The following is a 23,647-nucleotide window of genomic DNA, read 5'->3' as shown; positions in this document are numbered from 1 at the left end:
TGGTTCTGAATGCTTTAACTCGGGCCCCGTTTGAACCTCTGGAGAGTGTTCATATTAAGCTCCTATCTCTGAGAACTTTCGTTCCTGAAGTCAGTGATTCGCTGCTTTGGACTTGCGTGCCTTTTACTCCCCAAAGAAGTTGTACACTTTCTGTCCTGTATGAGTGCTCACTATTATGTTAACAGGACACGATCGTTCAGGGGGAATGATCAGTTATCAGTTTCATGGGCCACTCAATGTAAGGGTGCGCCGATCTCCTCGCAGCGCCTTTCTCACTGGATGGAGGCGATTGAATTGGCCGGCTTTAAGTGGTCTTCACTCCACTTAAAGGTGACATATTATGCCCCTTTTCACAAGATGTAATATAAATCTATGGTGTCCCCAGAATGTCTGTGGAACTTCAGCTCAAAATCCTCCCAGATCATTTTTTATAGCATGTCAAATTTGCCCCTTTTTGGGTGTGAGCAAACACGTTCAGTTTTTGTGTGTGTTGCTTTAAATGCAAATGAGCTGCTGCTCCGCCGCCTCCATTCAGAAGACGGCTGATCCTTTACAAGAGCTTCAGGTACAATAACAAAACATGCAAATAATCTCACTCATAGCGGAGATAACTCATATTTCTCACTCATAGAAATAACCAGTAGCGGCGTGCAGCCTTACAGAGAGACTCAGGAAGAGGTTGCAACTTTAGACGCACCTGGACGTTTCTGAATGGTTGGATACTGGATGCATTTATGTAGTTGTTGTGGAGTTGCATTGATTTATCTGTTTCTGGAGTATTTCCGTTGAAAATAAAATCAATCCACTGCTCTCTCGTCTCATCTGAGGCTAGGACTCTAAATAGTGTACAGTGCTCGTCTGTGCAGCAACGACAGAACAGTTTGCATGCTTTGCTCTAACTTTTGCCATTGCTTTAGAACTGGTTACACTGTTGTCGCTTGCGGAAACCAAATGGCGCCGCCATGGATGGAAATGTGATTAAGGGGCGGTAATATTATAACAAGATCCCCTTCCTTCGTCAGAAGGACATATTTTTGACATGCTTGCAGAGAAAGGCTTAACAAAACAGTTACTGAGTTGTCACTTTTCATGTTTTCTAGGTAGATGCACTGCGGGGACCCAATTATAGCACTTAAACATGGAAAAAGGTGATATGTCACGTTTAAGGGCTCAGAGGTGTGGCTACCTCATGTGCATTTTTTAAGGGGATTTCGGTGGGAGATATTTGTGCAATAAAGTACCTAACCCTAACCCTAAGCCTTGCCGGGTCTGTTATATCTCGTCCTGTTTTCAGAAATGTAGGGTTATGCAAATAACCTAACGATATTACACTGTTGCATTTAATAAATGTGACAGACCAATCCCTGGACATCAAGCTGAAGATCAAGTAACCTCCAGTCATTTCCAGGCTGAGCATCTGGACCAACATCTCCACAATGATAACTTTAAGAACCTTTTCATTTATGCAGTGCATATTTCTCATATCTCGACTTATATATCTGATATTACATCAAGTTCCTAATGTTAAGTAGCCTACACAGTCAGGATGCCAGCAAAATATGTGTCATAATAAATGTCGTATAGTAATAGCATTTATTTACTTAAAAAGAGAGTGTGGTGCCCCAAAACATATATTTAAGTTATTAAATAAACATATTATTACACTAACGTTTAACAACACACATTTTTTTTTATCATCATTGTGAACTGTACAACTACAGTTTTATCTGTATAATGTTATAACGTTTATAATGTTTTGCTTGAGAAGTGTTTGTATTAGGCATATCTTTCTTTAAAATTAATATACTGCTTGTTTGAAAAATGTGTTATAAGATGTAATAACATTTAAACAATGTTTATGTTGGTGTCCAAGTACATGTTTAGACATGTTGAATGTTAGTTGCAAGATTAAAATGGACAGAACATAAACATTTACATGGTATATATTCGGTCAAGCTTTTTTTGCGATTGACTTTTATTTTGAAAAGACAGTAACCTCCAGTCATTTCCGGGTTGTCAGTCCGTGGACGTGCATAATAATTGTGTGATGAGATACAGAAAAGGTGAGGCTTCTTCTGCATGAACTTCACATTTGTGTCTCTGTGTTGTGACGCAGCTAATGTTTATTTTTGTCTTTCATCTTCCTGAATGACAGATAATGCGCCTTTAACTGTGTGCTGACATGTAGCAACTAAAGGAGGTTTGTTCTGTCTCCAGCTTTGATTTTGTTGTCATATAGATATTAGGACATAATATAATACAACACAATCATTTCAGAACATATATAGATTATTCAGGGTATTACCATTTCTTTAGACAAATTTCCTATCATGGTAATACCATGGTATTATAGTAGGCTATATAGTATTTTGCAGAACCCATGCAAATACCATGGTACATGAAAATTGTAGTACTTTACTGCAACCCACAGTTTTACATTTTTATGTCATCACTGTACTAGAGTAACACTCTAGTGCATTTTCCTAAAAAAACAAAACACTGTTTAGATAATAAAATGTCGTTCTTCTCTAGGTTTTCCACAGTAAGCCATGGATCTGAGCATGAAGTCCTACGGTGACCCAGATGAAGTGTGTGTGTTTCCATCAGCTGGCTGTAGCACTGAAGAACAGACGAGGACACTTGATCTACACACATCAGGTGCTGCGTTTGATCTGGGTGAGAATGCAGGACTTTACATTATACATTAGGCATACAGCATTCTTCACTACTGTATGATAAGCACAGTTTGATACTGCACTGCCTATTTGTGAAAAGTCTAAATTGCCCTGACTTTGATTTTCATTTTTCCATGTGCCTTAAACTAGTGCTGGGTCAATGAAAAAGTTCAGAGATTTTTTTAAAAAAATGTGCAAATAAATTTATAAAACCAAATTAATATATTTATTTATTTAAAAAAAAGAAATTATTAAATTGACTGAATTTGACATTACTGTTTTATTCTGTTTTCTAAAGACCTGTCTGTTATCATGAGATTAATTTCAGTTACTTTGTTATATTGTATGTCTCTCTTCAGGTTTATACAGTATATTAGGCCTCACTGATGGAGTGTGTAGCTTTTCATTTCTTAAACATGTAGGAAGAACATCATGGCCATATTCCCGGATGACAATGTCAAGATTCATCAGGCTCAAACTGTGAAAGAATGGTTGTGAGGAGCATGAAGAATCACTTCCACACATCAATCCAGAGCTTAAATTCATTGACAGTCTTTGGGATGTGCTGGAAGAGACTTCACAGAGAGCTGGACTCTTGCATTCGCAACACAAGACCTTGACCAAAAATGTATTGACCTCTTGATGGAAATAACATCACAATATTCATTCCCATCAAGAGGTGCATACATTTTTGTTCAACATTTTCATCCTGGAATATGGCCATGATGTGTCTTCCTACACGATTGCTTAAGAAATGAAATGCTACACACTCCATCAGTTATGATTAGAAGAACTGCTGCCAAACATATAACATGCTAGAAACATAATAATCACTACAATAATGATTCATGCTGCAATCCTGCAGCATCAGAAACACTCTTATTGTTTACCTGTCAAATATATTGAATAGATGTGTGTATTTGTTGAGAGAGACAACATAACACAATCATTTTCCTTTTCGAATGTCACCACAGACGACCACGCGAAGAGTGTTTCTGCCAGAGCGAGGCCGTTTCAGTGCTCTCAGTGCGGGAAGGGTTTCTCCCGTATTCAGCATCTGTCCGAACATGTGCGGATTCACACCGGAGAGAGGCCTTTCGAGTGCTTGGTGTGCGCTAAGACTTTCACCCGGGAAAGAGACCTCAAGACTCACCAGATTGTCCATACGGATGCGAAGGCCTTCCACTGTACGATCTGTGTGAAGAACTTCGCCCTGTTGTCCTCCTTGAGAAGACATCTGCGTGCATTTCATCAAGGTACAAAATGTTGAGACTGCAGATAATAAGAGATTAGATTCTATGATTTTTCCATAGTTTCGGGGTGTTGTTAAGCTGCTAAAACCCCCTTTTACTGTGAATACATACTGTAACACCAACTATGTTTCCATCCAAAGTTGCGCATTTAACTTGAGTGCATCAGTGATCTGTTGAGGCACTTTTTATTGCGCATTTATTCAGTAAATGTGTTTCCATTGCAGTTTCTGTGCATGTCTTCTTATCTGATGGAGTTTTTTATGCACATTTTTAGAAATTATGTGCATCTGGCCGTTTCAATCTAGCGTTTTTCATAAAACATGTGGATGGAAACTACTGTAGCTACTGTAACATCCACTTAAAGTCCTCCTGTAGTCAATAATTGTATCCCTTAAAACTCACCTTTGATCACCAAAATTACATATTTAAATGTTACATGCCTTAAAATAAGCTTGAATGTAACTCTACACCCTTAGTTTCATTTACATTCAAGCTATTTTAAGGAATTAACCCTTTAGAACCTGAAGCTACAATTTTTAAAAGCTGTTTTTCACATATTTGGATTTTTTTGACTGTAAAATTCTAAAACAATGTGCTATCTTCATGTGCAAGGTGTCATCTTTTTCAGAAAAAGATTAGCTTTCAACAAATTACAGTTATTGACCATTATTGTGTGCGGTGAGTTTAAATAGTCAAAAATAAAAAAAACGAGAATAAATTTACTGATTTTTATTTAGAAAAAAAACTAAATAAAGTGCTGTCTAACACTTCTTTCTCCATGCATTTGTTCGTTTCTTTTATTATTTTATGCAATCCAAAACACTCTAACCTGCCGCGCTTCGTATCTCTCTGTTCAAATCCTTCCTTCCCGCTCTGCCAGAAAGCTGCTGTCATTTGCTGACGGAAAGCATGAAATTAATAAGCCGTATGTTGCCGAAAAGCGCATGTTGTCTACTGTCAGCGGCAATTTGAATGGCTTTGATAGTGCAAACGTTGCTTGTATGTGTCGCTTGCTGGTATGTGTCGGCGACGACACAGCTGGTTCTAAAGGGTTAAGAAGGAAAAAACATTTAAATGTGTCATTTTGGTGATCAAAGGTGAGTTTTAAGGGATAAAATTGACTACAGGGCGAACCAAAAACACAGTTTGAAATCACTGGTGTTTCTGACGTCACAAACTACCATGAGCCCCGCCTCCACTCACTCACTCAGCTCAGAGATCCACTGGTTGACGATCACACGTTGATCTGATTGGTTACAAGGTAGTTTGTGACGTCAGAAACACCAGCGATTTCAAAGCGTGTTTTTGAGACTGTCTTTGGTTCACTGCAGTTTTAAGGAGGAAATACTCAGCAATGGTGTCGACTTATGAATTTACACATGCTTTGTCTTAAAGCACATTAAAAACACCACATAGACATATAAACAACATTAAAAGCTGGATTTTCACCACAGGAGGACTTTAAGGTTGTAAAAAAAACACCTGAAACCTCTGTGGGTCCTGGCAGTTTATTGGCCCATCCAGTCAGATTTGATTACAATTTTAGTCTAGTTACATTTCAGTTACATAATCCAAATATAAACACAGAAATCAGTGCTTAATTTAGATTGAATTCACTTTTATAAACATTTCAGCGATAACAGTCATTATATTATACATTCATTAAAAGATGTATCATGCAGTGGCTTATTTTGTAATATTGATAGGCAGAGATTTTGACCAATCAGAATAAAGCATCCTCTCTTTTTACAGGTCAAGATGTTAGTACGGAGGGCAAGTGCTTAATTTGTGTTGAATGTGGAAAAAACTTTGCCTGTCAGCTTGAGGAACATGAGCTAACACACACCGGAGAGATATCCCACCGCTGCCCTGACTGTGTGAACAGCTTCACACGGTCTCACCATCAGACCTTCTCCGAATCAGACGACGTGAACCATGCAGATGCTCGTGGCGACGAGAGGCCTTGCAGTTCTGTGGTCTCTGAAGATCTGCACAAACACTTACAAACTGACGCACTCAAGGACAACATTGAATCAGACCTTGTGGACAGTATTGAGAGCGAAGCATCTAATGAACATGATGCCCAAACTCAACAGAAAGTGTCTGAGAGAGCTCCATCTCCTTCATCTGAGCTCTCTCGGGATTCTGCACTTTCTGTTGAAAAGAGTGAGTCTGATAAGTATATCTATGTATAGTTATGTCTAACAGAAACCTTACCATGGTTATCATATTCTGCATCCCAGTTCGCTTACTTGTACTATACCCGGTCCCACTTTATACAAGGGCCAGATTTACAAGCTGGATTCAACACAAACCCTCTTTTGGTGTGAAAAACTGCTGTCAGGATTTACTAAAGACATACAGTGTAAAATTAGCACTGAAAAGGCGTAGACCTTGTTGCAAATGCATTTGTAGGAGTTATCCTTTCAGACGCAAAATTTATGGGAGGAAAATATTTAAATGAATCACGCAATGGGATTCACTAAGGTTTGCGCTAGTCAATTTACTGGTGTTTGCTCCATTATTTACCGCCCAAAAAAGCATGTCTTAAACCAGACGCTAATTTGCGCTGCTGGAGTAGATTGTGTTGGTCATTATGGACTGTGTTCTTTCATTTGTGCGTTATTAGTAGATCCCGAGCAGAAATGTCCACTCCCATCGACGCTTTTATGGGATTGCACTACTAACACACACAACCAGGCTCCGCCCCTTTATTCTGCATATGAATTATTTAAATGAGGAATATTCTGACCTTTTTTCATGCTCAAACAGCAACATTACACAGTAATGAATTACAAAATACAATAGGTCCTCTTTAAATAGATATTTTTCATCAGATAAGATATTTATTATTAGTAAAACCCCTTTGTTTCAGGGCATCTCTACTTAACCCTTCGGACTCACGTACATCCGCCATATTTGTAGTTCTTTTCATTCATGTTTGTAGTTCTAAACCGAATCCTCATCCAAATGGGACGTAGGCAATATTAGCCGTTAGAATGAGCACGGATCCATACTTCGAAAATCTACCAGAAATAATAGACCAACAGACTAATAGTCAACAGACTATGCTTTAGGACGTTATTCTAATCTCACTTGGGGTGGAGAGTAAGCACTTTGGGATGCAGGCATAAGCCACCTTGAAATCTCATTGGTCCGAAATCCCACTCCACATATGCTATTAACATTGCGTCATTTGCTCTTCTAGGCATTGGAACACATAACCGTCTTCAAGAGGAAGAGTTTACTGCTCTCCAGCAACTTCACGAGGAAGACAAGCCACACCAGTGCAATCAGTGTGGAAAGAGGTTTCATAAGCAAGCAAAGCTTCGAATACATCTGCGCGTTCACACCGGAGAGAGGCCGTACCAGTGCTCCCAGTGTGGGAAATACTTCAGTCAAGCAGTGAACCTTAAAAAACACCACCGCACTCATCACACAGAGGAGAGACCGTACCAGTGCACGCTCTGTGACAGGAGGTTTTCTCTCTCCTTCTCCCTGATAAAGCATCAGCGAGTCGCTCATCCAGGTGAGAATGGACAAACACCTCCTGTGAGGTTTTATGATGGTGCCATATCCGTTTCAAAAGTTACAGATATTAGTTAACCAGGGATTTTCAAACTTTTTAATGGCACAGTCCTCTAAATATGTTGATCCCTGCAAGAGTCCCCCTTTCTGAAATATAAAGAAAGATACATTTGTGAATAATTTACTTTCTGTCAAGTTTCTTCTTTTTTGTGCTTTTTATTTGTTTCTAGAGTAAATGAAGAGTTCAGATGCAAAAGCCTCTAAGTCGTGCCATCTGAAATTTTCTTCTAGAATGATCATTTTTATCAAGCTCGTATATTTAAGTTCAGTAATTTCACTTAAATGACAATTAAAAGGTAATTTTCATTGCCATTTAAGTGAAATTACTGAACTTAAATACACGAGCTTGATAAAAATGATAATTCTAGAAGAAAATTTCAGATGGCACTTAGAGGCTTTTGCATCTGAACTCTTCAAATTAATTTCTGATTATAAAACCTATTGTTATTGTTATTATTTTTAATAGTTTTCCATTTTTACACAATTTTAAACATTTTTTAGGACCTTCTAGCACAGTGGTTCTTAATTTCTACTTGATAACATATTTTAGAGCTTGGCGTAACCAGAAAAATGTATATTCGTTATAAAAACGCCAATGCCGTTTTCATATTTTAATAATTTGCATGGCTTAACCAGGTCTAAAAAACACACTTTTAAAATCAGGCTTCCTCATATATCCAGGTTTTCCAAGAAAAAACAATGTCTAAAAAGCAGAAAATCTTGATTTTTTTTGTTGTTTTAGTTTATTTAAATGCTTTAAATCATCTTTTAAGTCACCTTTAGGCCCTCTCCTGCTTGAGAACCCCGGAGTTAAATAACCAATAGCATTGCTCAATACAGTGTGTTGTTGGGTTTGCTGTTTACATCTGTTTCTTTTGTCTGTCATCACTGAAAATCCTGTTGATTTCTTTCTTTCAAAAGAACGTTTGAGCGTTGCTGAAAGGAAGCGCTTTACCTGTCCGTACTGTGGGAAAATATTTGGACGGCACCAAGATATGGAGCAACATAAACGCATTCACACCGGGGAGAGACCGTTCCGCTGCACCGTGTGCAATAAAAGTTTTAGGCAGCGTTCAGTGTTGATCGTGCATAGGAAAATTCACACTGGGGAAAAGCCTTTCGAATGTCTCATTTGCTTCAGACGGTTTTATGGTTCGGGGGATCTGAAGACTCACATGGGAACTCACACCGGCGTGAGACCCCACAGTTGTCCTTTGTGCTCGAAAAGCTTCCCTCGGCCCAGTAGCCTGCAAGCACACATGCAGTCCCATCTGAACAAGTTGCAGGAGCGAGATGTTCTGATCGCCGACGCGGATGAGCTCCTTCCTAAAGAGGGGGAACAGGGTGAAGTGAGTGACGTGGAAGATGTCTGTGGTGTTTCTGTTTCATCACAGCTCTCAGCAATGCTTTCTGGAAACCCTGGAGCTTCGGTAGACAGTATGTTCTCTAGTTGTTTTGGCAACACTTAATAAGGTTCATTAGTTAAGTAAGGGATAATGTATAGCGAGGCGGTTGTTATAGCGAATAACAACCCCGACAGGCTGAACGGGACCCCGACGATTCGCTATAACAACCGCCTCGCTATACATTATCTCGCTTATTACATGGCTACCTACAAAATAAATAAATAATTTGACACAAAATATTGATTTTAAAAAGGAGTTTATTGATTTAAAAACGTTTGTGTTGCTTCCGCTAAAGAAAATAGTCCGTTCCGCGTCCATAGCAACGCTCTGTTTGTCATGGCAACGGTGTGTTATCAAGAAATAACAGACCGCATTCTACATTGGAATTCAACCAAGCCATGTAATAACATTAGTTAACTACATTAGTTAACATTAACTAATAATGAGCTGCACTTATACAGCATTCGTTAATGTTAATTTTAACATTTACTAATGCTTTATTAAAATCGTGTAAACATTAATTAATGCACTGTGAACTAACCTGAACAAACAATGAACAGCTGTATTTTTATTAACTAACGGTAACAAAGATTAATAAATACTGTAACAAATGTATTGCTCATGGTTAGTTCATGTTAGTTAATACAGTAACTAATGTTTAATAAATGAACCTTATTGTAAAGTGTTACCGTTGTTTTTTTTTATGGCCAGTTTATGTACTAACATAGTTGTGTCTTAATATAACGTTAGCATAAATGCGTAGTAATGTGTCTGAACATGTTTTGCAGAAATGAGCACAGGGGATCATCTATTAGAGACTGAGACAGGACTCAGTCCATCAGTGAATGAAGATCATGATGCTGATCAGAGTTCCAGCTCAGAGCTGACAGATCATCAGAGGCTTTATCATTGTGCCATATGCAACAAAACCTTCTCGCTCGCAATTTCCCTGAAAAGACATCAGCTTATATTTCATCCAGGTAGGAGTATCTGCCAGGACACATTACAATATTGGCTTTTCTTTTCTTGAATTATTCGACGACAGAATAGGCACAGATACTTGCCCTTGGAGAGTTCACTTCCTGAAAAGATGAAGTAGTTTTGCAGAACAGTTTATTTTTATTTTTTTTATACTACAATATTGTAATGGGGTGAGTGATTATGATAACAGGGTTGACATCCATTTCATAGTCTTGGCACTAAAAGTGTTTGTTCACAATATTTCTAAGAATATCCACTTTTCAAAAATCATTTGTTAACTATACAAAATCCTGGTACTGGTTGACTTTTTAATAATTGATGAAGAATATTTTTCTTTGGAGAGTTCACTTCCTGAAAGGATAAGGTAGTTTTACAGAATTGTTTTCTATAAAACTACGGTATTGTAACGGGGGTGAGTGATGATGGTAATAGGATTGACTTATGCACTAAGAATTTGACACTAAGAATGCATTTCTTATTTCTTTGGCACTAAAAGTGTTTATTTAAATAAAAAAAAGATATTTCTACAACTATGCATTTTTCAAAAATAATTTGTTTACGATAAAATATCCTGGTAACAGGGTTGACATTTTAATTGTTTAATGACAAAATAGGCACAGATACTTGTCCTTGGAGAGTTCACTTCCTAAAAGGATAAGGTAGTTTTACAGAATTGTTTTCTATAAAACTACGGTATTGTAACAGGGGTGAGTGATGATGGTAATAGGATTGACAGCCATTTCTTAGGCACTAAGAATTTGACACTAAGAATGCATTTCTTATTTCTTTGGCACTAAAAGTGTTTATTTAAATAAAAAAAAGATATTTCTACAACTATGCATTTTTCAAAAATAATTTGTTTACGATAAAATATCCTGGTAACAGGGTTGACATTTTAATTGTTTAATGACAAAATAGGCACAGATACTTGTCCTTGGAGAGTTCACTTCCTGAAAGGATAAAGTAGTTTTGCAGAGTATTTTCTATTATACTACGGTATTGTAACGGGGGTGAGTGCTGATGGTAATTTCTTAGGCACTAAGAATGCATTTCTTTGGCACTAAAAGTGTTTATTTAAAAAAAAAAAATATATATATATATATATATATATATATATATATATTTAAATTATATTTCTACAACTATGCATTTTTCAAAAAATAATGTGTTTACTATAAAATATCCTGGTAACAGGGTTGACATTTTAATGATTTGATGACAAAATAGGCACAGACACTTGTCCTTGGAGAGTTCACATCCTGAAAAGATAAAGCAGTTTTGCAGAACTGTTTTCTATAATACTACGGTATTGTAACAGCGTTGAGTGATGATGATAACAGAGTTGACGCAAAAGTTACGAGTTTTATAGTGGTTTTGATAATATGGATCCTCGTTTGTCATTTGAACAGATCAGCATGCTGACATCGAGGGCAAGTGCTTCCCCTGCTCTTATTGCGGGAGGAAGTTTGGTCGACGCCAAGGCTTGTTACAGCATGAGCGGATTCACACGGGTGAAAGACCCTTCAACTGTCCCACGTGCAACAAAAGCTTCCGTCAGCGATCGGCTTTGGTTGTGCATATTAAAACTCACACAGGAGAGAGGTCGTTCCTGTGCTTTGTGTGCAGTAAGAGCTTTTATACCCCTGGAGACTTGAAAAAACATCTGGAAGTTCACACAGGAGTGAGGCCACACAACTGCCCTGTTTGCTTCAAGGGGTTCGGGCGGCCCAGTTTCCTTCGAGCTCACATGCGAATTCATGAAAGTAAGTTTGACGTTTCTCACAAATGTCAGTCCTCAAAAATTGAAAGAATATCTTTCTTTTAGTGCAGGGCAACGTTTAATCACATCCAAAATATAAGTTTGTGTTTACATAATATATGAGTGTGTACTGTGTATAATTATTTTGTATATATAAATACACACACATGCATGTATATATTTAAGAAATATTTCCATGTATATATATTTATATATCATTTATATCATATATAAATAGCACATTTTTCTTTTAATAAATACATTTCCTATAATTAATATAAATAATTATACACAGTACACACACATATATTATGTAAACACAAACTTTTATTTTTATGCAAACTTTTATTTTGGATGCGTTTAATCGCGATTAATTGTTGCCCGGCAGCACTACTTTCTTTATTAAAAAAAAATTTATGATTCAAAATTATTTTATTTACGGATTATTTTCTCTTTATTTTCCAGAAGCTTCCACAAAGAAGCAAAGTGTAACGGAGAGACCAACAGGCGGTCCAAAAGTGGACTTGCAGGAGAAGCCATTCGAATGCTCTCATTGTGGGAAAAGATTCAGTCAGAATTGTATGTTTAAAATTCACCAGCGGATTCACACAGGAGAGAGACCATACAAGTGCTCTCAGTGCGGCCTGAGCTTTCGCTGGAGGAGAAACCTGATAGCCCACCAGAGCGGCCACCCGGGCCAGAACCCGCTCCAGTGCTCGATGTGTGATGAAACCTTCCTCTCTGAAGCAAGTCTCAAAAAACACCAAGATGCATTTCATACAGGTAAGACGTTGTAAGGGGTGGCTAGCTATCAGAAGCATGTATACCATAAAGAAGTGTTGTTTATGCATTTTTAATGCTTTGAAATAAATATTTCTTTTTTGAGGCAAAATCCATGTTTTTTTTTCCGGTCTTTATAAATTTGTTTAGATGACTTAAAGGGATATTTCACCAAAATTGTTTAATTCTGTCATCATTTACTCACCCTTATGTTGTTTCAAACCTGTACGAGTTTCTTTCTTATGTTGAACTAAAAAGAAGATATTTTGAAGAATCTTGAAAGTTCTTGAACCAGAAAGTTGATGGTAAGTCATTGACTTCCATAGTATTTTTTTGCTTTCCTATTCTGGAAGTCAATGGCTAGAAACACTCTTCAAAATATCTTTCTTTTAGTTCAACCGAAGAAACTCACTCATACAGGTTTGAAACAACATAAGGAAGAGTAAATGATGACAGCATTTTCATTTTTGGGTTAACTGTCCCTTTAACGTCAGTAATATGTCACCTCATACATTTTTGTTGAGTTGAGGTTATAAAAAAATTAATGCCTGATGGTAAATTTCTTACTGAACGTTTTCTTTAGGAGTTCTTCAGTTTATCTTTGATTCACATAAAAAAAAAAAAGTGCATAAAAAGTGCATAAGTACATTTTTGTCTTAGATGTGGTGCTTTGCAACTGTTCATTTTCTGTCTGTGGCAAAAAAAATTTATTTTATAAGTTACTCACTACACTGGAACTACAATCACTGCATCACAAGCTCAAATGTTGCATTTCTGACAGGTTATAGTTATTGAATAAATATAAATTATTTACTTTAACATTTATTCATTTAGCAGACGCTTTTATTCAAAGCGATAAATGAGAACAATAGAAGCAGTGAAACTAACAATAGGACAACAATATGCAAGTGCTATAACGCAGTACGTGTACTTTTTATTTTTATTTAAAGATAATACATATAGAATAGAAGATAAAGTGTTAGTATTAATGGATCAAGTGTTGCCGAAAAAGATGCGTCTTCAGCCGTTTCTTGAAAATGGTCACGGACTAATTGAATTAATTGAATGAAAATGTTAATAAATATTTTATTATTAACATTGTATATCATAATTCCAGGGGTGTCTCACACATGCAGTTTGTGTCTGAAGACGTTTACTCAAGCGGCTGGCCTCAGGAAACATGTGCGCTATGTCCATGAAGGAGAACGACCTCACAAATGCTCCGAGTGCGGGAGAGGATTCGTCAAACTTTCGGACCTCGCGCGTCATCAGCGCCGGCACCATTACGACCGCGGCGATGAACTCTTCCAGTGCTCGCAGTGTGAGCGCAGCTTCAGTCATCCCAGCAGTCTGGTTCTGCACCGACGCACACACACCGAAGAAAAGCACGAGTGCCCTCAGTGCGATAAGGTTTTCAGTCAGGCGGGACACCTGAAGGTCCACCTGCGGACTCACTCCAAGGAGAATAAACCCAAATTCGAGTGCCCTGAATGTGGGAAGAGTTTTGGCCAAGCTAAAGATTTGGTGGTCCATCAGAGGGTTCACACCGGAGAGAAGCCGTACCAGTGTCCTCAGTGCAAGAAGAGCTACCGACAGTTCGCGCATTTATCTGTACATCTGCGAAGTCACACGGGGGAGAAGCCTTACCAATGCCCCATATGCCTCAAGTTCTTCGCTCATTCATCATCCATGAAAAAACACCTGCGTGTAATGCATGCAGGTATTCTGTCGTCATTTACTCGCCTTCATGACATTCAGAACCAGTAAGACTTTCTATTTTCTGTCTAAATTTAACATGAATGTTTTACAGAGGGGAAGGAGTTACCTGCAACAAAGGAGGTTGTGAAGGTCACCGTTGGCGTAGGCCCTTCTAACGCAACTGTAGAAGTTAAGCAAGAACCAGAGTCTGGTGATGAATACGGTAAGTATGTTTAGGTTATTATAAACAGCAAATTCAAAAAAATATAATGTGTATTTCTCTTACGTGGTTCGATAGATTAGAGAGAAAGTAGCCACCAGCCTCTCCTTCAACACTAATGAAATGTGTAGTCATAAAGATGGCGCACACTTCTGTGTATTCTAAGAAACATTTCGCCTTTTTCAGCATTTTCATCTAGCTATTGTACTTTTTGGCTACAAGAATACAAGCTTCATGTCCATAAACAGGACTGACACCATATCAAACACTTGGAAATAAACTCTGCATCATGCACAACTGCTTTTGTTTACAACTTGTTTGGCCAAATTTGCATTCACATTCCCAGTGAAAACTTGTATATAATAATAATAATAATAAATTGGATTTTGCAAAAATTCAGTGTTGAAATTTGCCTTCACAGACAATAAACATGTCAAATTAATAGGGCTGCCCGCGACTAAAGATTTTTATAGTCGACTAGTAGTCGCTCATTTAAGCCATTAGTCGACTAATTGCACGTTTAAATTAATTTAATTACTAAACCACAATGAGCCTTTAATAAAGGCTATATATAGGCATGATATATAGCCTAGCTTGCAGCAAAGCATGGCACAAGTTGATTATGAATGTGTCAGAAAAAATAGCAAGGAGACATTTAATAAACTAGTGTTTTCTGAGTCAGTGTCGGGTGCAAAGATGAATTTGACGATGCTGACTGACTCGCCATCTCCACATTGGAGGAAATGCACCATTCATACGGATTACATAATCAGAGAGTAGACTATTTTTTTTTATTAAATTGGTTCGTTTAAAAGTAGACATTTCAAGCTTTCTATAGATAAAGTTTCGAATGACGTATTACTCTTCTCTATATGACCAAAAATGACAGCATATTTTAAGTTGTTTCTGTTGTTATTAGAGGGAGAAATTGCAAGTGATTGCGCCGGCGCCTCCATGTCATACAGTAATTCTTTAGCTTCCACACTCCGCACAAACACCTAATAATAGCGCTGTTATCTAGGTTAGCATTAGTGTGAGCAGCCATGTAAACTTGCTACTACTTTCATGTTTCAAACGATTAGCCATATTTGAGGTCGATAGTCGACTATTACGGGGCAGCCCTGCAAATTAAAATGGCTGAAATTATTACTTCTTCCTGCAGTGTAACTACACTGGTATGTTTTTGCAGAATGTCAAGTGAAATCTGAAGAAAACTGCTTTGCTATAATGGATGACGTGAAGGCTATTACGGTCTCCTCAGCTCCTTCCAGTCCAGTCTCATCTGAGACTTTTAAAAATGAATGATCTGGATGGAAACCAGGGTTTCTCACCTCGCCAAACATCAGAGCACATTGAAGAATCTGCAGCATTTATTAAGGACTGCTAGTATCCTGATGCCAAAAAAGCAGTTTTTAAGAAAAGAATTGCATTTTACACTCAATCCAGAAGCCGATCTCCATCCGTGAAGACTCGAATCCTCTTCATTAGAAAGGTGGTATTGAGTGAGACTAAAAACTTTGATCAAGAATTTGAGCAGGGAACCACACAACACATGTGGAGGTTCAGTGAAGATGATTGAATTCACATGGAAAACAATCCCGATCAGTGTGTTCCTGATGACAACCGTCCAGTCTGAAGAACTTTAGACATTCGGGAGGCCTCAAAAATGACCTACTACACTTTTTTTTGTGAATTTGTTGATGTATACATAAACTTTTGCCAAATAGGAGATCTTCGCCAAATGTATACTGGAGAGAAGCCTTAACGTTTGGCATCTGCTGTGAGTAGAGCTTCCATCAGGGAGAAAAGAGAGGAATTTCCAGCACTCAGACCGGCTAAATCATGTTGAATGAACATGCAAAAAGGACGCTGATATAGTAGAGGGTTCTTCGAATCTTCTCCTGAAGTTCCAACCATGATCAAGCTCACCTGCCTGTAATTTTCAAGTAATCTTTAGACCGTTATTAGCTTGTTCAGGGGTGTTTGCATCTGAGCTAAACTCTCTAGGAGAATTGAACAAGCCTAATATAGTACGAAAACTTAAATGTCACGTTCCTGTTGCAGAATCTGTGTATGTCATTCTACACATTTCCTGACCTTTACATTTTCATCAGTTGAATTTTTAAGCTTAAAGCTGTATTTAATACATTTTACTGTTTTTAAATCCATTCCACAGATTTTTTCCTCAAAAGTCAGTGTAGAAAATGTAAAGTCTGCAGATTCGGGATCTGCTTAAATGCCATGCAAGTATACAACCACCAACTCATTGCATTAATATTATAATGTATTACTTTGACCACCAAAGTTTTCGTATTTGAATTTGTTTCTTTTATACCTGACATCTCATAATAGATGGAAATAAATGAACGAGTTCAAATGTTTAGTCTTGAAAATATTGTTCTATATATATATATATATATATAATATATATATATATATTTTTTTTTTAGTGGTAACAGTAACAATGTTCGGTAACACTTTATTTTACAGTGTCCTTGTTACATATTTTACATATACTTACCATATTAATAACAGTAAATGATGCATAATTACATGCAACTAACCCTCAACCAAATCCTACCCTAACCTTATAGTAAGTACATGTAGTTGCTTATTATTACTCAATACTTAAATATATAATTCCACTGTAACAATGTCACCTTAAAATAAAGTGTAACCCAATTTTCCTCTTATTGTCTGCCTGTTTCTCTGGCCCTGTCCCAAATGGCACCCTAAACACTAAACACTTTGGTTAGAAACCTTTATTAATCCCCTTGAACCCCCATTACACATCACAAACAATTAAACATTACAGCACAATCAATCCATTCAATAATTACACAGCTTCGTTAAAGCAGGAATAAAAGACCTTCTAAATTGCTCATTAAAACTAAAATAACAAATGGGACACTCTACAATCTCCTGAACCACACGATCAAGCGCATGCTGTGGCCATTATAGGTCCACAAGACTTTAAGTGCATATGAAGTGTGCCATTTGGGACAGGGCCCATGATTTACTCACCCCTAAGTCATCCTAGGTGTATATGACATTCTTTTTTTTTTTATTATAAAATATTCATATTTAAAACTTTATCGACTAAAATAACTAGCTTCCGGCAGACGGCCGTATGCATCGATTTACGGCGAAAGAGTACCACTTGAACTTGACGCACAACGTAATGACGAACGCGGTTGCCCCATAGACCGTAAAAGAAATGGACACAGTGACCCAATTGGATTCAACGGAGAAAAGTGAAGTCAATTAGAAGCACTCACTTCCTGATGGCTGAGCGTACTGCGCAGACTCAAACTGAGCTTGACGACGTAGATGTGACGTGAGCAACCCGTCTGTCTTCTAGTAGCTGTGCCAAGAGAAATCTGAATCATTCCCTTCCGAAACTTGCAGAGACGGAGAGTGTGAGTAGGAGCTGTCCATGAGCTGGAGCAGGAGAAACTTTTGCTGAGTATTCTGATTAATTATTTTGTCATTTTGCCTCCACGTCCCCCCGATTGCCCGCGAGCTTCTCCTCCTGTCCATACGGTAATCTCTCTACTGTGCGACAGAGTCGCGTGGTTATGACGCAATCGTTAGCCTATTTTTACAAAAACTGCTTCTACAGGGCCATAGCGTAAGATACAAGGTAATGGAGCCTTTTATACATTTTCGTGTTTCTTTAGAAATAAATAATGGACAAATGGAGTCTCAGATGTAAAGTTATTCGCTGGCAAAGTGACGCCAAAATGAATGGGAGTCAATGGTATGCTAACAGCAGGTGATGGTCTGCCAATCAATGGCGGCCCCCGGGGAAGCTTCAGTTTCCGGCTGATAGATTACCCCCCTGGGTTGCCCAGCCCTGATTGTTTGAACCACGGGAGGAGTCACCTACATCCTACGTCATACATCGTCAAGCATTACTCTTTTGGCGCAAGTTGACTTGCGTACGGCCGTCTGCCAGAAGGTAAGTTATTTTAGTCGATAAAGTTTTAGATATATTTTTCTTACACGAACGCATCGCTTCAGAAGGCCTTTATAAACCCCTGGAGCCGTTTCGAGCACTTTAATCAGGGATGGATGCGCTTTGATGGACTTCCAAAAACAAAAACCCATTCACTCCCATTATAAAGCTTGGAAGAGCCATTGTATTCGTCTGAAAGAAGAATGTCATATATATGGCTTCAGGGTGAGTAAATCATGGGCTAATTTTAATTTTTTGGTGAACTATCCCTTAAAGGGCTATTTGCATGGTGTAGTTACAGCATCTACCAGAAGGGGTTAACTACTGAAGCCAACCAGCCAATCATTGGTGTGGATGCAACATGCAAAATTCCTGGAAACAGTACCTGTGTCCAAATATGCCTAATCCCCTACATAACAGTAAACATTACATGAGAAGCTTGTTATTCACAGTATTACTATTCATAAAACATTTGGGTACTACTTCCACAAGGATTCTGAAGTGCACATCCATTGGACACTTTACTATCCGGTGAGGTCGTGAATGGCAGTGAAGGAACACAACATATAACAAATCCAACATGGCAAATGTGGTCCGTCTGGATTTATTGCACACATTCAGACTATATTTAATGGTTAAGTTCGTTCCTCATCAAATGTAGTACCAACTTAGTATGACAGCATGCGATTTTGGATGTACTTCTTTCTGGACAAATGGGTTGAGAAAGATGTATAGGCCTTTATACTGCTTGCCAAAAACAAAAGCTTGACAAGCCCAGTAGAATTCTGGACTGAAGAACACAAACTTATGCATTAAATGGGCAACAACACTGCCTGATCGTTTTTGGGAAGGTAAAAAAATAATAATCCTGCCACACCTTTTCATTAATATATCTTTATTGCTTGAATAGTTTTGATACAGAACAGCTTAAATTTCTGATTCTGAAGCACTCATTCGAAGAACAAGAGTAGTGTACCAAAAATGTTCTGGTGATTCTGGTTCCATTCAAGTCCAGTAGAATTATTTTTGGGGATGTAGCAGCGACACGAAACTCCCTTTTACATCGGTCAACACGTCAAACAGTGACAGGTCTCCATTCTTCCAAAGAGACAGGGAGGATTAAAACAAGAAAAGAAAGAAAAACAGGGAAAAAGGTGAACATATCTTGTAGAAAAACCTAAGAGTGGAATGTGGATTTGATAACTCCACCCTGTTGATTTGAATTCACAGTCAAGTGCTAAAAAAGTAGTGATTGACGATTTAATATATTCAGAAATCATAGGTGAAGAACAATTTTGCAAGGAAAATTATGATTTGAGAAAGCCTTTTGTACGAACCCTGAGAGTGAGACAGAGCGAGGCGGCAGGTGGGGCGAGAAGAAGAAGAAAAAATAAACATTTATAACTCAACAACATAAAAGGTTATCATGCAAACCTACCCTACAGATTCACCCATAGCAGAATAACAGTAAATTTCACAGTTTTATACTTAAAAGAATATATCAATGAAAACAACTTCTCTGTCAAACTGAAATAATCATCATCATCATCATCATCATCATTATAATAATATAATAAAGATAACAGAAACAGACCACACATTCTACAAAAAAACAATGCATACAAAGGTCTACATAAAGCTTTCAGATCAAAAGTGATTTTTATCATCAAGAACCCAGATCAAAGCTGGGATGCTAAGTATTGAATTTGAATCATTTTTTATGCAGCATAATTGTGTTAATACATGGCTTCTCCACATTTACTTCACCTGCACTGGGTCATAATAAATACATTAAAAACAGTCTGTGAGCATTCTTACCAGAAAACCAACCACTTCCACGCACAACCAACACAAAACACACTCACATGAACCCAGGAAAAGGCATCGGGAGAAGCAGAAAGTCCCGGAATACACAGATTGAGAAAGCGATTGCAATTGCATTCAAGTTCATCCAATACTACAAGTCTCCTGCCTGAGCAGAGATGTTAGATATTCACCACTAGGGGGCGCACACAACCTGATTTCCAATCAGGGGCAAATTCTCTCTCCATTGCCACAATCGGTTCAATATTCCTTTTCACTCATTTGCCTTCTTATATCATCCTGCAGGTCAACAGTCATTTCTTTTGCTAGACGGTTGCTCCAGGAAATCACGCTTACCAGTCCATGCGATTTCAAACAGTCTTCATGCCCTTTGAGGTTTGCTTTGTTTGTGTCTGAGGTTTTTTTTTTACAACATGAGTTCATAAAACTGAGAGGTCAAAGAGATCCAACACTACAAAAGAACGTGTGATTGACATGGAGTCCTCCTAGTTGAGGCACATCCCGACAGGAGGCAGCAGGGCGACAGGGTTCAAGTACACCATGAATTTTAGTTCATGAGCCCGGCAGAAAGTGAGACGCCTGCCTAAAGCTCAGAAGAAAGAGTAAGGCTTAAAAAGTGATGTTTTTGGAAGACGAGTCACCCTGGAAACAGGTACACATTTCATCATTTTTGTCAAGTACATCAGATTTATAACTCATGGGCTTCCTGTAATTCCTTATTTTTTGTTGTTGTTGTTTTTGTGTGTGTGTTCTTAAGTTGCTGAGATAGGGCTTGAGGGACAGTCATTCATGAGCCCTTAAGTTAAAAACATGCCTTCCCTCATTAAAAACCACCCCTTTTGTGCCAAAGAAACAAAACGCTAATGCTAAGGACATCTGACACAATCAGCACAGCTGGACATTCATCACCTATTTTTGGGCAAACATTGCCCATATACTTTACGTCATAGCTGTTAAACACCTTTCCAAGCATGACCCTCAGATCTTTGCTGGGCTGTTTCCCCTCCCAAAGAATCTCTACGTGACAGCACCCAGAACAACAGAGCTCATTATTGTAATAAAACAATTACTCTGGAAGCCTTTGTCATTAAAGGATTTACACAAAATGGGAAACTACAGGCAAATAAAGGGAGGACAAACAGCCACGAAGAAGCCCTGTGGTGAACAAGTCGTCTTTGCGTATTCCAGTTATGCACTTGGGTGCGAGCCTCTCAGTAGAAATATCTCCTCTTGTTAGTCTCAGCCTTCGTTGAATAGGCTATAAACCTGCTTTTCATAAGACAGTTTTCACTGTCGCTGAACTGTACAAAACGATATGCAAATTTGTTCATATATTGCTTATTGTAGTTCTCTCAGGATTCCACAACAAAAAAACAAAACAAAAAAAATCACAACGATCATTGTAAAATACTATAAAAATCAACTTTAGATCATGATAAATGCTGATAAAGATATAGCAAAAAAAGTAGAAAGGCACTTGGAAACAGTCATCGCTTTTTTCACTGCAATGTACTTTTGTTATATGGCACTGCTTCTTGTTGCAGCACAATGTTTCACAACGTAAAGATAAACCAAGAAAGAGTCGCTCTTCACTTCACCCCAAGCAGTGGCGGTTCGGAGGTGGGCAAAATGTGCTCAGTAGTGGGCTTGGTGTGGATCTCCAGTAAACCTTGGATGAATCCCTCCGACGGCTCTACGTCAGATGTGTTGGATGAATCTGATGCTTGTTCCTCTGCTGAAGGTTCTTTGGGTGTTTCTGGTCCAGTCTCGGAAGTTAGTTTAAACTCTTCAGTTTCCACAGCGGGTACACAGTCCTCTTTATCCTGTGAGGTCGGTTCCCCCTTAACAGTGTCTGTTATTTCACTTTCATTCTCAGAGGGTGGATTGGTGCTGGTGGGTGTGCACTCGCCTTCGCTAGCCGAACGCCCACTGAAGCCCTCCTCGTCGGGTCCACCCGCGGCCCCACAAGTCGAACCATCACTATCCACTCCACGTAGTTTCTGGTGGATACGCTGATGTCGGACCAAACTGTGCTTGAGGGTGAAGGTGCGCTCACATGTCTGACACTTGTAAGGCCTCTCACCTGGTAGAAACAAGCATTAAAAACATTGAGCTTTTAATAAGAAACATTGGTAACACTTTATTTTAGGGTCCTTGTTACATGTACTTACCATATAATAACAGTCACTAACCCTCAACCAAATCACAATCCTACCCTAACCCTATAGCAAGTACATTATTACTCAGTACTTAAATATATAATTACACTGTAACAACGACACCTTAAAATAGTTTAACCGAAACATTTAGTTATCAAACAAGAGCTGTCAGTTCTTATGAATGATTTACCCATCTAAGTATGTTTTCAGATTTGTCTTTACCTGTGTGAGAGCGCATGTGTCTGGTGAGATCCTGAAGGCTCCAGAAACGTTTGTTGCATATATTGCACACCTTTTTCCTCTTGTCTGGCTTGCTGCCAAGTTCTTCACTTTCTCCCTCGGCACTCTTTGGTTCAGTTGCAGCCCCCTCTTCATCACTCCTCTCCTCCTTATCTTCCTCCGATCCACTCTCCACCACACTGCCCGTTCCCTCGTTCTCAGAGGTGCCCTTCTTGAAGCTCTCCACCTCTTCGTCTGTAACCTCTTTCTTATTTTCACAAGGCATAATTGGATCAGCCGATTTTGTGAGGCTTTGTGCAAGTCCGTTAGTTGAGTCTGATGCTTCATCCTGCTGATGAACTTTCTCATGTCTGGTAAGGGTGGCAGCGTAGCGGAAACTCTTCTTGCAACTTTTGCAGGTGAATTTGGACTCATCCTGAGGTGTTTTATCAGACATGTCACCATCTGCTGCAGGGGAGGACTGTGGCTGGTCTTTCTCAGTGATCTTGAAGTCCTTTGGCTTAGAGACAAACGTCAAGTCAAGGGTCTTATTGCTATGGGAATCACCATCCTCTTTTTCTGAGTCACTGTGCTTCAATGACTCGAGAGCTGTTGGGTCCTCTTCCTCTTTGTGAGGAATAGGCTCTACAACAGCTGCTTCTGTCGGCTTAGCTGGTGAGGGTTTTTCAGCATCCATTGCTTCAGGCTTCTCAGGGTCTGATCTTGTGAGATCCATTGCCTCACTCACAGGAAGCTCTGTCTCAGACGTGCTCTCTAAAATATAAATTGACACATTACACATCAGGTAATAAAGTGCAGTTTTAACCTCAATGGTTAATCAACAGTTAAAAAGATACCACCGTCTATAAGCAATTTAAAGTTTGTATATTATTTTTGATACCTGCACTCTCTTGTGAGCCTTCCTCTGCATCTTTAGACTTGGGTATTCCACCATTGCGCCTAAGCACTCGGTTGGAAACGCCATGCTTGCGTAAAAGATGTCGCTCACAGTTGGACTTGGTCGAGAAGAAGGCATCACATTGGGGACAAGGATATGGCTTCTGACCTGTTTAAGAAATTAAAAATAAAATCAAGAAAATAAATTACACACATACTATGAGGGGTAA

At 38.6% G+C, this 23,647-nt stretch overlaps 2 protein-coding genes across 5 annotated transcripts in view; one reads left to right on the top strand and one right to left on the bottom strand.

The window, feature by feature from the left end:
- The first annotated feature begins 2,000 nt into the window (after positions 1-2,000).
- Positions 2,001-16,749, top strand: znf271 (zinc finger protein 271). The gene is made up of 13 exons (XM_084399353.1): positions 2,001-2,063; positions 2,156-2,200; positions 2,533-2,676; positions 3,650-3,931; positions 5,681-6,094; positions 7,137-7,457; positions 8,438-8,953; positions 9,711-9,902; positions 11,313-11,666; positions 12,128-12,445; positions 13,560-14,162; positions 14,253-14,363; positions 15,550-16,749. Exons 3-13 carry the CDS (start codon positions 2,550-2,552, stop codon positions 15,663-15,665), a joined length of 3,354 nt encoding a protein of 1,117 aa, XP_084255479.1. The 5' UTR covers positions 2,001-2,063; positions 2,156-2,200; positions 2,533-2,549; the 3' UTR covers positions 15,666-16,749.
- Positions 16,750-19,200: 2,451 nt separating this feature from the next.
- rreb1a (ras responsive element binding protein 1a) overlaps positions 19,201-23,647 on the bottom strand; it is a 56,860-nt gene continuing 52,413 nt past the window's right edge. For all 4 annotated transcript variants that reach the window (XM_084398760.1, XM_084398761.1, XM_084398762.1 and 1 more), the window contains 3 exons: positions 23,422-23,586; positions 22,524-23,294; positions 19,201-22,225 (listed from right to left, as the gene is read on the bottom strand). In XM_084398760.1, coding sequence (XP_084254886.1) covers positions 21,732-22,225; positions 22,524-23,294; positions 23,422-23,586 — 1,430 coding nt within the window. In that variant the 3' untranslated portion in view covers positions 19,201-21,731. The remainder of the gene's footprint in view (positions 22,226-22,523; positions 23,295-23,421; positions 23,587-23,647) is intronic.

This window comes from Rutilus rutilus, assembly GCF_951802725.1.
Source record: "Rutilus rutilus genome assembly, chromosome: 24".
In the NCBI taxonomy this organism is placed as follows: domain Eukaryota; kingdom Metazoa; phylum Chordata; class Actinopteri; order Cypriniformes; family Leuciscidae; genus Rutilus; species Rutilus rutilus.
This window is presented reverse-complemented; position numbering and strand designations above follow the sequence as displayed.

What these genes read in the sequence shown, in the direction of transcription:
- znf271 (XM_084399353.1), top strand. Translation starts at nt 2,550, where the DNA reads ATGGATCTGAGCATGAAGTCCTACGGTGACCCAGATGAAGTGTGTGTG. An exon ending in AGGTGCTGCGTTTGATCTGG is followed by an intron (nt 2,677 to 3,649) that starts GTGAGAATGCAG and finishes ATGTCACCACAG; the next exon opens with ACGACCACGCGAAGAGTGTT. An exon ending in TCACATGCGAATTCATGAAA is followed by an intron (nt 11,667 to 12,127) that starts GTAAGTTTGACG and finishes TTTATTTTCCAG; the next exon opens with AAGCTTCCACAAAGAAGCAA.